Source organism: Papio anubis, chromosome 4 (assembly GCF_008728515.1).
Source record: "Papio anubis isolate 15944 chromosome 4, Panubis1.0, whole genome shotgun sequence".
NCBI classification, from domain to species: Eukaryota; Metazoa; Chordata; class Mammalia; order Primates; family Cercopithecidae; genus Papio; species Papio anubis.
The window spans coordinates 91,646,450-91,664,851 of record NC_044979.1 but is presented as its reverse complement, the minus strand read 5'-3'; the positions used below and the strand labels follow the sequence as shown (position 1 = coordinate 91,664,851).

Sequence of the window (18,402 nt, the reverse complement as noted above, 5' to 3'; positions counted from 1 at the left end):
ATTCTTCCAGTGTTGGTTAATTCATTTGAAAATATCTGAACTGCGTCCCTTCAAATTGATATGTTGAAAGCCTAACTCCCAATGTGACTGTATCTGGATATAGGGTCTTTAGGAGGTAACTGTGATTAAATGAGGTTATAAAGATGGGGACTTAATCCGATAGGACTGTGGTCTTACAGGAGGAAGATGGCCGGCCGGGCGCGGTGGCTCACGCCTGTAATCCCAGCACTTTGGGAGGCTGAGGTGTGCGGATCACGAGATCAGAAGATCCGAGACCACCCTGGCTGACACAGTGAAACCCCGTCTCTACTAAAAATACAAAAAAATTAGCCGGGCGTGGTGGCTGGCGCCTGTAGTCCTGGCTACTCCGGAGGCTGAGGCAGGAGAATGGCGTGAACCCGGGAGGCAAAGCCTGCAGTGAACTGAGATCCGGCCACTGCACTCCAGCCTGGGTGACAGAACAGGACTCCGTCTCAAAAAATAAAAATTAAAAATAAAATTAAAAATAAATAAAAAAGAGGAAGATGGCCAAGTGAGGACACAGTGAGAAGGCAGCCAGTCATCAGCAAGCCAGGAAGAGGGCCCTCACCAGAACCTGAGCACGCTGGCACTCTCATCTCAGACTTTCAGCCTCTAGAAATACGAGAAAAAATAAATTTCTGACATTTAACCTACCCAGTCCATAGTACTTTGCTATGGAAGCCTGAGTAGACTAAGACACACCTCCAAATAAGAACCACTGGATTATGTAGCATCCAAGTATCTTTTAGCTCTCAAATTACGTAATACCCTCTGGTACTGTGAGCATGGAAGAATCCACATTCACATAGACAGGATGAGGACACAGAGGGAGCTGGTCTTTTTTTTTTTTTTTTTTTTTTAACATTTCGCAGGTTGAGTAAGGAATAGAGAAGCAATTACAAAAGAGATTTTAAAAGACCAACAATGAATCAGAAGTTTTTCAATACAATTCTACTGCTATATTTTTAGGATTTTCTTTTTGCCAGATGCTCTTAACTTACCACACTTTCCAAAAGGCTTTTATCAGTCAGTGTTTCTGTGAAAACGAAAGGAAGGCTACAAAGAACGTACTACACATCTGTCTTTTACTGGAAGCTGCCTTAAAGCCTTTTGAAGAAAGGTACAGATATTAAACAAACAAAACCCACCAACAACTTGTCCTTTATGTCTGACTTATTTTCATAGCTTTCTGCCATATAGGATTAAAAGGTTACTTGGCCTTTGTTACCATAAATGTCCTTTCTCAAAAAAGAAAAAGAAAGATGGTGTTCTTACTGTATACTAGATTATTCTTCACCAGTCTAGTAAAACCTACCTCACAGCAACAATTCTTATTGTTCCTGTTTTTTGATGCTTCATACCTGGTTAATGAAGAGATTACAAAACTCTTGCAATAAAACTATAACCCGAGCAGGGGTGTTATAAAACTTGGAATGACTCCAGATTAGACAGATGGTATGAAATAATGGAGCGATTAATATGCGGATCTGTGGGAATTCCGTCTCCTGGAGACATTGGATGTGTCTCCTCAGAGGTCTCAGGTAAAGTTCCACATCTTGGGCTTCGAGAAGGGCTGAAAGCAAAGAACCATCATTAACGTGATTCCGGTTTATTATTATTATTATTTATTTATTTATTTGAGACGGAGTCTCGCTCTGTCTCCCGGGCTGGAGTGCAGTGGCCGGATCTCAGCTCACTGCAAGCTCCGCCTCCCGGGTTCCCGCCATTCTCCTGCCTCAGCCTCCCGAGTAGCTGGGACTACAGGCGCCCGCCACCTCGCCCGGCTAATTTTTTTTTTTTTATTTTTTAGTAGAGACGGGGTTTCACCGTGTTAGCTAGGATGGTCTCGATCTCCTGACCTCGTGATCCGCCCGTCTCGGCCTCCCAAAGTGCTGGGATTACAGGCTTGAGCCACCGCGCCCGGCCTATTATTATTTTTTTCTAAATTCACTTTACATGTAAAAGAGAGCCACGTAAAACAACACGGCCACACTTAAATGTTGTCATAATTCCCTTTATATTACTTATCCTACAATCTACACATGAGCAATGTGGAAGACTTTAGACACTGTCCATCTGTAACTCAGTCATTTGGGAGAGCACTGATCTAGTTACCCACATAGCATAAATAAATTGTGATGGAAAAAACAAGGGGAAAATACCCCTGGAGTCTAAAGAAATTTACTCAACCCTGTGGAAACTGTGGGAATAAAACCTCTCTGCAATGTTGTCACTTCATGGCTTGGATTACAAACTTCATCACTAGAATGTTAATTCCTTCTAAGAACTTGGTATAAGCACAATTGAATTGTTTACTCTCTCATTCCGGTTTCCTATGACAGTAACTCATGCAATGACTGAGAAAAATTATATCATTAATAAAGGTTTAAAATTGTTAAGAACAGTGATGAAAGTACTTTGAAACTCGACAGAGGTGAGGTTGTACAACATCATGAATGTACTAAAACTTGAATGAATTATACACTTTAAAATTGTTAATTTATGTTATGTGAATTTTATTTCAATAAAACAAATGTTAAGCATGGTAAATATTTTTTTTCACATGCAATAGAGGGCCAGGTGCAGTGGTCCATGCTTGTAATCCCAGCACTTTGGAAGGATTAGTTGAGTCCAGGAGTTCGAAACCAGCCTGGGCAACATAGCAAGACTTCATCTCTACAAAAAACTTAAAAATTAGCTGGGCATGGTGGCAGCTGCCTGTGGTCCCAGCTCCTCAGGAGGCTGAGGTGGAAGGATCACTTGAGCCTGGGAGGTCGAGGCTGCAGTGAGCCATAATCATACCACTGCACTCCAGCCTGGGCAACAGAGCAAGACCCTGTCTCCAAAAAAGAAAAGGGAAGAAAAAAATCAAACCAAAGAATGCTATAGATATGAAGAAACATTTAAATATTTAACTCTCATTAATGACTGCTTAATCGAATCCAAAGTTTTCTCTTGCTTAGCACTGGTCCTTTTAATACACCCTAAGTGGATTTCCATGATATTCCATTTTGCTCCCAAGGCTAAAAATACCCCTGATGAACTGAGAACAAATTTTATTATCAAAGTAGGTAACAAGGTCAAGTAAATTCTAGTTTTTGGTGTTAACCCAAAAGACTTGTGTCAATAACAAAGAAACCCTGCTGAATTTTGTCACCAGGAGTCAAGGACACACCCAGCCACTTGATGTGTAAACAGTTAATTTGTCTATGTAACAATAAAGCCCTGAGAATAAAAAGAATGTTCAGGAATTATTTTCTTTTCAAGATGTACTCATGTTTCAAAATTAGTATTTTTATCAATGTTTATGTCAACATTAAATAACTGTATCTAGTAGGTAAGTGCCCTGAAATATTAAGTGTCCTTAAAATGTGATCAGCATGTCTGGTGACTCCACAATGCCTGAACTATGTCTTTGAGAAGAGCTTTCTTCCTCCAGCCTGACCACGGGTTTGGGCCACTTGTTCTATTGAGAAGTGTTTTATTTCTGTATCTCCAGGCCACACGCACATAAGGCTCAGAGGACCCCGGGATTCATTCCTGCAGAAGCTGCATCCAGAGAAAATTTTCATCCTATGCTAACATAGGATGAAAAAAAAAAGCCAACAGTTTCTATGTATTGAAGCATACTTAACACATGTCCAGTACCTCGTACAGTGTATAATATGCTATCCCTAACCCAGTGGTTCTCAACCAGCAGAAATCTTGCCCCCAGGGGACATTTGGCCATGTCTAGAGACATTTATGATCACCACAACAGGGATGGCGCCAGCAGGTAAAGGCCAGAGATACTGCTAAATATCCTACAATATATAAGATGGCCCCCTGACAACAAAAAATTATCTAACCCAAAATGTTGATTGTGACAAGATTGAGAAATACTAAATCCACATAGCAATTCTTCAAGGAAGGTGTTAATAGGCCAATACAAACCAGAGGCTTAGCAAATTTAAAATGCTCAGTAAGCGGGGTTGGGACAGGAATTCAGATCTTACAGAGCCCCTGCTGTATATATTCCTCCTTATCTCCTCCCTCTTTTTAAACCGAATTCATGCAGAAAACCCTAAAGATGTATTAAAACATATTTGAAGTGAATTTTCAGTATTTTCTAACTTTCCAAATGTCACATGGGAAAAATAAACTTTTTTACTATTAGAGACAAAAAAAGTTACTTGTCCATATTACCTCCAATTGTATTATTTAAAACCTCAGTATCATGTATATCCATAAGTAAATGCTTATCCATGTGCAAAGAAACATGAACAGAAATCAAGGAACTGAGCAGGATTGTCATCTTTGGATGGGGCTGAAACTAGATAGTGGAAGGACAAGGATGGTGAGAAGACTGTCAACTGGATATCATTTTATGATTCCTGGTTTGTAATAAGATGCATGCATTGTCTATTCAAAATTCAACAAGCCCTCCACTCTGTACATTTCAACTTCACCAAATCTTCAATGATGGCTTTGAGTGTTTGCAAGCTAAATAACTGGTGGATATCAAACACACTCAGAGAACTGAACTGGTGAATAACTAGACTCATCATAGCCCAATCTGTTGGCTGGAAAACCTCTATCCAGAGTTTTTTTTCCTCTGCTAAATACTGAAGGCCTCACTCCTCCACAAACAGTCTAATTAAAATTTCAATCTGGAGCCACTTTGGCAGGTATCTACCACATACCAGATAAACTAAAAGTAGTTTAGTATGGGTGGAGAATAAAGTACAAAGGGTGAGATGAATTTATCATCAGAAGAGCCAAGAGCAATCACTCCCCGAACATGGCGGAAGGGTAAATGTCAAGGCCAAGCAGGCAAGGGCTGGATCGTGAGCAGATGGTGATATTGATGCCAGGCTGAGGAACAAGAGTCTTACCATTTTCCACAGCCAGAAAAATGTCCTTCAGAGTAGGAAAATAGCTGCTTTGTTTAGTTGTCAGGATCTTAACCATTTTGAGGACAATAGGTGCCTGAAGCTAAGTTAAAGGAAAAAAAAAAAAAACTTTAATAAATATAAACTCGATTACTAAATACATGCATTCTGTAATAAAATATTTAAATGCTATTTCACTCACAAGTGATTCAGTATTTAATACTCAAAGTGATATCTGGTTTCAAGTTGAAAATAATTTTTAAAATACATTGTTTTCTTAGCCTCGTATTTTATTTTGCATTTAAGTGTTTAAATTTGGATATATATATGTGATAGTTATAATTGAGTGTCAACTTGATTGGATTGAAGGATGCAAAGTATTGTTCCTGGGTGTGTCTGTGAGGGTGTTGCCAAAGGAGATTAACATTGAGTCAATGGACTGGGAGAGGCAGACCCACCCTCTATCTGGGTGGGCACCATCTAATCAGCTGCCAGAGCAGCAAGAATAGAGCAGGCAGGCAGAAGATGGAAAAGCAGAACTGCTGAGTCTTCTGGCCTTCATCTTTCTCCCATGCTGGATGCTTCCTGCCCTCAAAGATCAGAATCCAAGTTCTTCAGCTTTTGGACTCTTGGACTTACACCAGTGGTTTGCCAGGGGCTCTTGGGCCTTTGGCGACCGACTGAAGGCTGCACTGTGAGCTTCCCTACTTTTGAGGTTTTGGGACTCAGACTGATTCACCACTGGCTTCCTTGCTCCTCAACTTACAGGCGGCCTATGGTAGAAGTTTACCTTGTGATCCTTTTGAGTCAATTCTCCTTAATAAACTCCCTTTCCTATATACATATATGCTATAGTTGTATCCTTCTAGAGAACCTAATACATTATATATGTAAAATATTAATTTTGCCATATGAAATTTGTTTCAGAAAATCTCCAAAAGCCATGTGAATGGATGTCTTAACTTTTAGAACCTTAAGTAAGTAATTTGTATGGCAAGCACCCAGCAGAGGAACCGAAGTTAGTCCTTCCAAAGCTGTGTCTCTCTACCAAGCAAGACCTCACTCCTTCCCAAATCAATTAAGTTGACTAATTACATTTTCCAGTCTTCAACATTTCCCTGGGGAAGTACTGCTCTTCCAGGGTAGCACAATATTTCCAATCGTCTCAAATGCTGTCAAAATATTCTCATAAAGGCAAAGTTACTTTAATGTCAAAAGTGCACACCATACATACAGAACTCTGGATTAAGAAAAGACGGCAGACCAGTAAATTATACAGTGTGTTAAACCTTTAAAACTATTGGTCACTGCTGCTCAGGAGACTTTGCTAATGTAATTTACAATTTCTAGGGCTATCTACTTACTTGATCATAAATGCATGACAGATTTTCTCTCCTCATCATCCAGAAATCTAGCTCTGCTTGAGGAGACAAGTGAAGACCATTCAACAAAGGCTGCACTGAATCTCTTTCTATAATTTCTTGGATTTGATGTGACCATTCAATAATCACAGATTCAATTGCATGAAGTATTATCCTTTCATTTGACTGTGGTGGCCTACAAACATTAAAATAAAATAATTCAAAGATGAATCATTTTATCCAAAGACACAGATTTTAAAAGTTATTTTAGGCATCCATAAACTAGTTTCCTAAAAATAAATTCTTCAAAATCCATTATGTTTATGGTCTTGAGTTGTGGGGTTATGTTATTCTGTCATTGACATGTCTCTAACCTCAAAAAACACAAAGAATTATATCCTCAAAACCCATTTTACTAAAGGAATACTGCTATTGGCATGGCAATTACTATAGTTTGCTTTTTGTATAATTTGCTTTTTAAAAGCGTACTTTGAAAGGAAATAATACGCATGGTGTTTCTGCACTTATTTTAAAAATATGATGTAGTTGTAATTCTCTATTTGCTAATGAATTTGCTAGGGGTGTGATATTAAATGGGTATGCTGACTTTCCATTTTATTTTATTCTTTGATTTTATTTGTAGAGATGAAATCTCACTATGTTGCCCAGACTAGTCTTGAACTCTTGATCTCAAGCAACCCTCCCATCTCGGCCTCCAAACTGCTTGGGATTACAGTCATGAGCCACCATGCTGGCCTGGCTCTCCATTTTAATATCCTGTATATACTGTACTGTTACGTACTTGTTCTCTGAATAATTCTGATCCAGATCAATCTTTCCTGCAACAGTGGGAATTGGTAGAAGAGTTCTTCTAGACATTTTGCCCTTAAAAATATACATCTTATTTTTCATGACTTCTATGTGATATTCCATATCTTGTGAAGTAAAACAGGACCAGGACTTATGGTTGTTCTTATTAGAAAGAACTGGCACTAAAATCTAGAGAAAGAGAAACATTGTTAAAAGCAGTTAAATTAATTTACAGAAAATGTGTTCCTTCAAAGATTTTCTTGTCATACAAAATTGGCAACAAAACCGCCCAATTTCATAAATATCATCCAATAATATGAAATCTACAAAGAGAGGACAAAGTCAGTGACCCATTTAGACTTAATCAATTAGACATACATTCTGTCAAAGTGGAATTAGCACACTGTCTGTTCATTCACTTACCCATTTATCAAACATTTGTGGAGGTTCCCAATAACTCAAACACTACATGAAATAAGCAGCCATGTCAAGTAAGTAAACTGCCCTCATAATGCAAACTGAGCACACTGGCAGGCACATTAATGAAAACAATCTTTCTGAATCATATGGAAGCTAGAAGTAAATTAATCTTCTCAAGCCCTGGGTGGCATCCCAGAGGATTAAAGTTTGGATAGTCAGAAACATGTTTATTCAGCCTCATGGACCTTATTCAGAACTTCTTCCACCATGAAACGGGAAACATCAATGAAACTATGTGAAAACTCTCAAAAAGTATTTTTTCCATTTCCAGAGTCTGGAATATATTATGTAATCAATAAGAGAATGCTGCATTAATGAAGTTGGTCTCTTCTTGCTTTCCCTTGAAGTATCTATTCATTTTAAACTTTTTTTTCATTTTTCTTATATATAATCTATATGTAATCTGAGCAATTTATAAACATTTTACTATAAAATTTGAATTAGCCAAAATGCTCAGAAAATGTTTATTCTACCTTTTTAGAGTTTAGTTTGATGATACAATCTTCTAGTTAACTAAAAACAAGCTGAAAATTCACTTTCATTTTTGAATGGTGTTGAAACAAATGTCTCCAAATGTTATTATTATTATCTTTTCCTACTTAGCACCCATTACGTGTCAAGCTAGTAATACAGAAATTAGTACAAAATAGTCCCGGCCCTCAGTGAGCTCAGTAGGTGAGAACCTGGAACTGTGACACTCAAGATAAGACGTGCCATGATTATATAGAATGAGACCACCACTTCTCCTGTTGTCCTTCCCAGCTTTTCCCCATCTCCCCTTTTCCCTAGTTTATAAGACAGGAGAAGGGGGAGAAAGCAAAAAGTTGGAAAGAAACAGAAGTAAGATAAATAGCTAGACGACCTTGGGGCCACCACCTGGCCCTGGTCGTTAAAATAATAATAATATTAACCCCTGACCAAAACTACTAGTGTTATCTGTAAATTCCAGAAATTGTATGAGAAAGCACTGTAAAACTTTTTGTTCTGTTAGCTGATGCATGTAGCCCCCCGTCACGTTTTCCACGCTTGCTTGATTTATCATGACCCTTTTACATGGATCCCTTAAAGTTGTAAGCCTTTTAAAAGGCCAAGTATTTCTTCTTCAGGGAGCTCGGCTCTTAAGACACGAGTCTGCCGACGCTCCCGGACGAATAAAAGCCTCTTCCTTCTTTAATCCGGTGTCTGAGGAGTTTTGTCTGCGGCTTGTCCTGCTACAATTAGAGGTATGTCCATGATGCATATGAAAACATGGGAGAAATATGTGCCTCTGGGAGAGAATGGTTTTAAGAAAGATTTGCCAGAGAAGTCGTTACTTGGTTTGAATCTTTAAGATGAAAGAACGGGGCAAGGCAGTTGTTATGATGTGAATATATATGTCCTCTGAAAATTCATATATTGAAATCCTAACCCCCAAAACGATGGTATTAGGAGGTGGCGTGTTTGGGAGGTGATTAATCGTGAGGGCCGAGTTCTCATGAATGGGATTAGTGTCCCTATAAAATAGGCTCCTTCCACCATGTGAAGAAATAGCTAGAAGGGACCATCTATAAACCATGAAGCAGCCTTCAGACACCTGAATTTACTACTGCCTTGATTTTGAACTTCCAGCTCCAAAACTGTGAGAAATAAATGTCCAGTGTTTATACCCCACCAAGTCTGTGGTATTTTGTGATAGTAACCTGAACAAAGTAAGACAACAAGCATTCCAGAAATCAGAACACTGATAAAATCATGGAGACTCAGGGAGTATGGTGCTTGTAGGAAACCGCCAGTATGACCATCCTGGAAATAGAGCCAGCATCCCTGAGAGAAACGGCAATACTTGGGCTGTGAGGAAGGCAGGGGTAGTTTGTGAAGAACTTTGCAAACAGGCTGAAGAGTTTAGGTTTACGCAAACTAACACAGGAACAGAAAAACCAAATACTGTATGTTCTCACTTTTCTTTTCTTTTTCTTTTTTTTTTTTTTTTTGAGACAGAGTCTCACTTTGTCACTGAGGTTGAAGTGCAGTGGCAAGATCTCGGGTCACCCCAACCTCCATGTCTCCTGGGTTCAAGTGATTCTCCTGCCTCAGCCTCCTGAGTAGCTGGAATTACAAGCATGTGCCACCATGCCCAGCTAATTTTTGTATTTTAGTAGAGATGAGATTTTGCAATGCTGGTCAGGCTGGTTTCAAACTCCTGGCCTCAAGTTATCTGCCCACATTGGCCTCCCAAAGTGGTAGGACTACAGGTGTGAGCCACTGCACCCGGCCATCCATGTTCTCACTTATATTAATAACTAGGAGCTAAACATTGAGCACACATGGACACAAAGAAAAGAACAACAGACGCTGTGGCCTTCTTGAAGGTGGAGGGTGGGAGGAGGGTGAGGACTAAAGAACTACCTATCAGATACTATGCTGATTACCTGGGTAACAAACTCTCTGTATACCAAACTCCCATGACACACAATTTACCCAGGTAACAAACCAGTACATGTAGCCCTTGAATCTAAGATAAAAATTGGAAAGAAAAAAAGAGTTTAGATTTGTTGGACTTAACATGCATTACCTACTGGGAGACTGTTTTCTAGATTAAATCACTGACATCAATAGCTTTTTCTAAAAGTCAAGCTGAAAGAAAATTAAAGTTATTCAACATTTCTAATGTACTGGGTACTGTTTCAGACTTCACTACTCTGAGAAAACATTTTAACCGGTCCATTTTTGAGGCATAATAAATCTAAGTACTGGCAGCCAGCCTGCAGATGTGACAAATCGCACAGCTCATGCACCTAGAAAGTCACAAAAAGTGAACAGAATGTAGAGAATGGGTCAGTCCCTAAAAGGGAAGAAAGTTTCATTGTTGGGAAATCAAAACTTAAGCGGAGAAAGGGACCAGGGTATAACCTTATAAGGGGGATAATGAAACTTAGGCAACGTCCGTGAGAATTGTAACCCCATAGTACTCAACTAACGAGGAACTGGGGGAAGAACTTGCATGATAGGAGATAAATTACCTGCTATAACTGCCCCAGGTGTGCCTGCCTACCAGACACCCAATCTTGCAAGACCACCATTAAAAGTCTTGCTTCCACTGTTCTTCGTGTCTCCAAGTCCATTCTTTGGGTTCAGAAGGGTAAATGTGTTTCTCACAAACTTGGGGGCTCATCTGGGAACTCTGTGCCTGTGTAGAGTAGGACTCCAGCCAAGAGTGGAAACACGTCCCACACAATTTAAGTGGCCCGCTCTGTCCAGGCATCCTGGATCCCTGCAGAGGCCATAAACAAACCCAAGACTGTTATTCAGGAGGCAGTGGAGGCAACACAGGGAGAAAAGCAGGCACCACGGCAACCAGGCAACGTCATGCGCGAGGCAAGGGAGGAAAATTGAACTATAAGTACTGCCTTGGTAGTTGGGCATTTTCAGAAGTCAAGTGTGTGTGACTAAGATGTAACCTAGATATGAAGCAAGTGCGGAGTTCAAATCCCAATCCATAGTTCTGTTCTTCCATGAGGGAAATGTCCACAGACAGGCAAAGCAATTGGGGTGTGCAAGAAACCTCCAGTAGTGGGGGGCTGAGTACACAGGGAAAAGCTTGGACACAAAGACTGACCAAAAATGGGATACAGAAATTGTAGGCCTAGGGCCAAAGGAAAGAGGGAGCCAAAGAGACTCCCTCTGACATTCCCCCGGATAGTCCTTTGGGAAGAATGAGGATTGAAGGGACAACCCTTGAATCAGGGACAAAGAAAAGCAAAAAATGATAAAGTATTGCTGCTTATCTGGCCTAAAGACCCCATTCGTAAGCCTTTGGTCTTTTGGCCTAAGTTTGGCTCAGATAAAAATGGGGTATGCCAAGTTTTAATTCTCTATGTGAATGATAAAACCCCATCCTCACAAGAGGAGATGGGTTACACTCTCTGCTGGATCAAGGAATTAGGCACCATGTTCCCCTTCAAAGAAGAAGAAAAAAAGCCTAGTAAAAAGCTCCTGCCCAGTGAAAAGCCCTGGGACCCCCTATCATCCATATGCCTCCATGTGTCTCACAAAATAGGGGACAGGAAAATCAAGGGGCAGCAGGAGGGTTAGGAATAAAGACCTGCAGACTATGGCGGAGTTGAACCAACTGCTCCTTTAAATCCTTATCCAAATTTGAGAAAAGAATTAGAACAGTGTAAGAGGGATATTGAGACTTCCCTATCCCTTCCACACAGCAGACATCTAGCATATTCCCTCTTAGGGAAGTTCCCATAGATAGGGAGAGATTGGCTTTGTAAATGCTCCTCTTACAAGTACTGAAGTTACAAATTTCAAGAAGGAAACGAAACCACTTCTAAAACATCCCCTGGGTTTAGCAAACCAGCTGAAATCAATTCCTAGAACCCAGCTTTTACACCTGGGCTGAAATGATGTCTAGCACAAGTATCCTTTATCACAGGAAAAGAAAGGGGAATGATTAGGAGAGGGGCCATAACCATCTGGGAGAGGTAACAACCACGTGGACAAGAAGTCTTACCAGCTGAACAAAAATTTCCAAATGTCAATCGCAAACGAGATAATAATGATCTCAGGGGCCAGGTGTGTGGCTCATGCCTGTAATCCCAGCACGTTGGGAGGCCGAGGTGGGTGGATCACCTGAGGTCAGGGCCTCGAGACCAGCCTAGCCAACATGGCAAAACCTCATATCTACTAAAAAATACAAAAATTAGCCAGGCATGGTGGTACGCACCTGTAATCTCAGCTACCCAGGAGGCTGAGGCAGGAGAATCACTTAAACCTGGGAGGTGGAGGCTGCAGTGAGCCGGGATTGCACCACTGCACTCCAGCTTGGGCAACAGAGTGTGAGACTCCATCTCAAAAAAAAAAAAAAAAACCCAGAGAACAGACACAAATGCAGAACCTCAGGGAACTAATTGTAAAAAAGATAAAAAAGTCCACCACTAGGACACAAAAGGTCTCAAAGGCATTGGAGATGCAACAAAAACCAAAAGAGGAAACTTCCTCTGCATTCCTGCAGAAGGTCAGAGACTAGATAAGAAAATACTCCAGATTAGATCCAGAGGACCCAGTAGGGCAAGGCCTTTTTAAAGTTTTAATATTCTTACTTTGTAAGAAAGAACTGGCCTAACATTAAAAAAAAAAAAATTACAAAGGATTAATGGATGGAATGAGAAACCATTTGAGAAATTACTAAGGGAGGCTCAGAAGGTCTTTGTAAGGAGAGAGGAAGAGAAGCATTTAAAAAAAGTGAAACTCATGGTTCCACTGTGGAAGACGTAGTCAAAAAAAAAGGTTAGATCAAGATCCCCCTCGAAAGATACAAGGGGAATGATAGATTTCGACACAAAGAAAGAAGGGAAATACATGGAAAAGCTCCTAAGACTATGAGTGGATGTTACAAGTATGTAAAGCCAGGGCATTTTAAAAGAGAATGTCCTAAATGGAAAAAAGAAATGGGGATCCACCTCGTGACTGCTAATGAAGACTGGGTGAGAGTTTCTTCTGAGTAGGTCCCACCAGGAACCCTGAATAAATTTGAAGGTGGGACCCGAGAGAGAAGAAGTGACATTTTTGGTTGATACCGGTGTGGATCGCTCCTCCCTAATTCACCAACCAAGGGGTACAGAACTCTCTAAGGAAAAACTGATAGGATCGGGTAAAGGGGAGGGATTTCAGGTTCCGATATTCAAAAAAATGTTAATTGGATTCGGACCAAAACAAATTGGTCACTCTTATATGTTTCTAAAGCAGAAACTAACAGCCTGGGTCGAAACCTGATTGTGAGATTGGGTTTAGGATTACGAATAAAGGAAGGACAAATAAAAGTAATAATGGGCCTCCCAAAAGAGGAGGAGGAAAGAAAATTAATAACCTTGCGTGGGTTAGAAAAGGGAAAGGGGAGGGTTAAAAACCACACCCTTACAAATTAAACTAAAACGACCAAGAGAAGTAGTTTGCAAAAAAAAAAAAAAAAAAAAAAAAAAAAAAAAAAAAATCCCATTTATACTGAAGGGAGAAAATATCTCCAACCAACCGGAATAAAGGGATTAATGAAAGATGGACTATTAAAATCCTGCATGTCACCCATACAATACTCCAATTGTCTCAGTCTAAAAACCTAATGGGTCGTTGAGATTGGTGCAAGTTCTAAAGGCTATGTATCAGACTGTCCAGACCCACCACCCTTTGGTGCCTACCCCCTACATCCTCCTCAGTAAGATATCCTATGAACACAAGTGGTTCAGTGTGGTGGATCTAAAAGATGTATTCTGGGCATGTCCTCAGACTTTAGGAGTAGAGAGACCTCTTTGCCTTTAAATAGGAAAATCCTATAACTGGGAGAAAATAATGGTACCGCTGGACTGTGCTGTCACAAGGTTGTTTTTTTTTTTTTTTTTTTGAGATGGAGTCTCACTCTGTCACCCAGGTTGGAGTGCAGTGGTGCGATCTCGGCTCACTGCAAGCTCCAACTCCCAGGTTCATGCCATTCTCCTGCCTCAGCCTCCTGAGTAGCTGGGACTACAGGTGCCCGCCACCATCCCCGGCTAATTTTTTGTATTTTTTTTTAGTAGAGATGGGGTTTCACCGTGTTAGCCAGGATAGTCTCGATCTCCTGACCTCGTTATCCACCCGCCTCAGTCTCCCAAAGTGCTGGGATTACAGGCATGAGCCACTGTGCCTGGCCTGCTGCCACAAGGATTCATGGAAGCCCCAAACGTATTTGGTCAAATCTTAGAAAAGGTCCTGGAGAAATTCCAACCTTCCAGGGGAACCCAGTTGTCACAATACACAGAAAATCTTTTAATTTCTCGGGAGAAGAGGGCCAAGGTATCAGAAACCACCATAAGCCTACTTAATTTCCTAGACGAATGGGGATTGCGAGTCTCTAAGAACAAATTGCAGTTTGTAGAAAAAGAAGTTAAATATTTAGGACACCTAATTACTAAAGGGAAGTGAAGACTAAATCTGGAAAGAATATCGGCAATAGTGGGTCTGCCTTTGTCTAAGACAAAGAGAGAACTCCAAAAATTTTTACGTTTAACTGGCTACTGTAGGTAATAAATTAACTGATATGCTCAAAAAAAGACTCTATCTCAAGTTACTAGAAGAGAAACCCGATCCCTTGCTATGGTCCCAAAGGAAATTCAGGCAGTAAAAAAGCTAAAGCAGGCCTTCATTACTGCCCTGGTCCTGGCCCTCCCATCTTTAGAGAAACCATTCCATCTGTTTGTAACAATGGACCAGGGCGTGGCCCCTGGGGTGCTCACTCAAACCTGGAGAGAGAAGAGGGAACCTGTTGCTTTTGTCTCTAAGCTTCTTGATCCTGTCTCTCGGGGGCAGCCCGAATGTGTGCAAGCAGTGCTGCCACAGCCCTGCTGCTAGGAGAGTGGAAAGTTAACATTTGGTGGGGCCCTAATAGTAAGCACCCCACACCAAGTCAGGAATATATTAAATCAAAAGCCGAGAGACAGTTTGAACACATTCTCAGACTCTAAAATATGAAGCCATAGCAGTTTAAAAAAAAAAAATGATTTGCTCATAACAAATATTTGCCTAAATCCAACTAGTTTCCTATGGAAAGGAGAGGAGAAAAAGAGAGACATCAGACCAGAACTGCTTAGATATCATAGAATACCAAACAAAAGTTAGACCAAACCTTAGGGAAGCTCCACTACAGGATGGGATAAGGCTGTTTGTGGATAGGTCATCCTGAGTGATAGATGGCAAGAGACATAATCGCCATGCTGTCATTGATGGGAATAAACACTCCTTGTGTGAGAAAGGTAGATTACCTAATGGGTGGTCAGCCCAAACCTGTGAATTATATGGTCTTAACCAGGCCCTAAAGCTCCTTAAAGCCCAAGAAGGCACTGTATGTACTGATTCTAAATATGCCTGTGGGGTGGTACACACTTTTGGAAAAATCTGGACAAAGTAGGGCCTAATAAATAGCAGCGGAAAAGAATTGGTACATGGGGAATTGGTCAAACAGGTTTTAGAAAGCCTCCTGCTTCCAGCAGAGGTAACCATAGTACATGTAAATGGTCATCAGAAAGGGAACACCATAGAAGCTACAGGAAACAAGCTTGCACATGGCACTGCTGAGCAAGCCTCCCTGGAGGAAGAAATTAGAAGACTATTTAGCCTGATCCCAGACATCCCTAAGGTAGTATTAAGGCCCCAGTTTACCAGAGAGAAGAAGGAAGAATTAGACAGGATAGGGGTCAAACTGAAGACATCAAATGGGTACTTCTTGATGGGAGAGAAATAAGTAAACTCCATGAGAAAACTAATATCTTTATTACACAAAGGGAGTCTTTGGGGAGCCCAGGCTCTGTGTGATGCAACACTTAGGAATTATGGGTGTATAGGGATTTATATTCTCGCTAAGTATGTGGAAGTAGTGTAACTCGTCAAAAGACAAACAAAAAGGTGATTAGAAAATAGGCCATGGGAGAAAGACCTCCCAGACTAAGATTATTTGAAAGCATTCAAGTCCAAAGTAGAAAGACTAAAGAATTTACTGGTAATCATAAATCACCTTTCTGGCTGAGTGGAAGCCTTCCCCTTCCACAGTCACCACTGGGAATGAGGTCAAAATAATATTAAAACAGGTTGTACCTAGATTTGGCCTCATGGAAAATATTAATTCTGATAATGGGAGCCACTTTACCTCAAGGGTGTTAAGGGGACTTATGGAAAGTTTTTGAATTAAATGGGACTATCACACCCCTTGGCATCTCCCTTCCTCTGGAAAGGTAGAAAGAATGAATCAAACTCTCACAAAGCATATCGCTAAACTAATCTTAAAAACTAAAATGCCTTGGACCAAATGTCTCCCAATAGCACTCCTTAGGATTAGAACAGCCCCAAGAAAAGACTTGGGATTGTCCCTCTACAAGTTATTATACGAGATCCTGTATTTGGGCACAGCTAGAGATCTCCCTACTATGGAAACCAAGGATCAATTCTTAAGAAATTATATACTGGCCATATACTCCACCCTGGTATCCCTTAGGTTAAAAGGACTTCTGACTCAAACTTCATCTCTTGAGTTCATGGCTCACCACTTCCAGCCTGGCAACTTGTTGCTGATCAAGACTTGGAAAGAAGACAAGCTCCACCTAAACTCGAAAGGTCCCTGTTAAGTGCTCCTGACCACTGAGCTGGCTGTGCAAACAGCTAAACTGGGGTGAACTCACTATACTCAAGTCAAGAGATTGGTTTATAAAAAAAAAAAAAGGAAGGGAGAAAAAAAAAAGATCAGTGGAAAGTGCACAGGTCACGTAAGGAACCCTTAAAGTTAACTCTGAGAGAAACCTAAAAAGAAAACATGGGCTGGCCCCATTTTGGAAGTTAATATGGCTGGGATGGGCTACTATACAAAGAGCAGGTCAAAACCCTCCCTACCCAATCAGGTTGCTAATTAACGTAACCAAGACAGTAGCACCCCAGACTGTAAGATTTAATGCCTGCCAGGTTTTACCTTGTGGGAATGTGGAAAATCAGAAACAGCTCTCTCAGGTGGATAAATATCTTTGCCCTGAAACAAATACAGGTTACAGCAGAGTATCATCCTGCCCCAGCTGGGATAATATATGGTGGACTACCCAATTTCAGGGTTGGATAGTAAACATGGGGTGGGTAACTCCAACCTGGAGACCCTTAAAGAATAAATTACATCTGTCCAAGGGCTCCTCATCAAATAACTGCCAGAATTTAAAATGCAATCCTATAACTCATCACCGTTGATAGTCCAGCTGTTCTAAACCAAGAACCAAAAGTAACATCTCGGTTATATGGGTTGGGGCAAATATCACAGGGAAAAACCCCTACAGCAAACTAACACAAAACTCAACCTGCCATTTGCCTAGGACTACTCCAACATCAAACCCTAATAAACACTTCAGTTCACCAAATAATGACCCTAAAAGGGTAAAAATAAGGTAAAAGATTTAAGGCAAATCTTAGAAATCGAGACAGGGTACAGAAATATGAATGCCTGGGTCAAATTTTCAGTACAAGCCCTCAACAAGAGTAGCTGTTATGCGTGTGCAGTAGAACAACTTCAGGCACAGGTGGTTCTGTTTCCTCTAGGATGGAATACCAATCTTAAAGAAATGCACCATGTGTTGGCTCTATACCAGGACAAGGATGCATGGGAAAATGAGACTTATAAAAGTCTGTCATTGGCCAGGCACGGTGGCTCACGCCTGTATTCCCAGCACTTTGGGAGGCCAAGGTGAGTGGATCACCTGAGGTCAAGACCAGCCTGGCCAACATGGTAAAACCCCGTCTCTACTAAAAATACAAAGAATTAGCCAGGCACAGTGGCGAGTGCCTGTAATCCCAGCTACTCAGGAGACTGAGGCAGGAGAATCGCTTGAACCCACAAGTCAGAGATTGCAGTGAGCCGAGATTGTTCCACTGCACTCCAGCCTGGGCAACAAGAGCAAAACTCTGTTTCAAAAAGAAAAAAAGTCTGCCATTGCTCTTTCCCGCATTGCGGAGGTCAGATCCCAGAGCAATTCCCTCGTTCTCCATAGGCAATATGAACCACTCCTCTTGCCTCTCTAGGCAGGGGGCAAAGTTCAATAAGCCCATGGGAGAACTCTCAATTGCACCCACTTCCTAAATATCACAAGTGAGTCAAGCAATGGCAATTACCCAGGTATCCATATGTCCCAGGCTAATGTCTGGTGGTATTGTGGGAAAAGGAACCTCTGTAAACTCTTACCCTCCAGTTGGATCAGGACCTGTACTTTAGTCCAATTGCCTTCACTCTGGCATTTCCCAAGATACCCCAAAATACACATGGCCACTAAAACTGGAGATATTTGACAAATTCTTTTAATCCCAATATATATGTTAACTCA

General features: G+C 40.9%; 1 protein-coding gene across 1 annotated transcript in view; it reads right to left on the bottom strand.

Annotated features, from left to right (window-relative positions):
• DNAH11 (dynein axonemal heavy chain 11) overlaps nt 1-18,402 on the bottom strand; it is a 410,596-nt gene that overhangs the window by 354,993 nt on the left and 37,201 nt on the right. Inside the window, exons 4-7 of the mRNA XM_031665316.1 lie at nt 7,056-7,252; nt 6,257-6,449; nt 4,896-4,995; nt 1,383-1,594 (exon numbers count right to left, since the gene is read on the bottom strand). Coding sequence (XP_031521176.1) covers nt 1,383-1,594; nt 4,896-4,995; nt 6,257-6,449; nt 7,056-7,252 — 702 coding nt within the window. The remainder of the gene's footprint in view (nt 1-1,382; nt 1,595-4,895; nt 4,996-6,256; nt 6,450-7,055; nt 7,253-18,402) is intronic.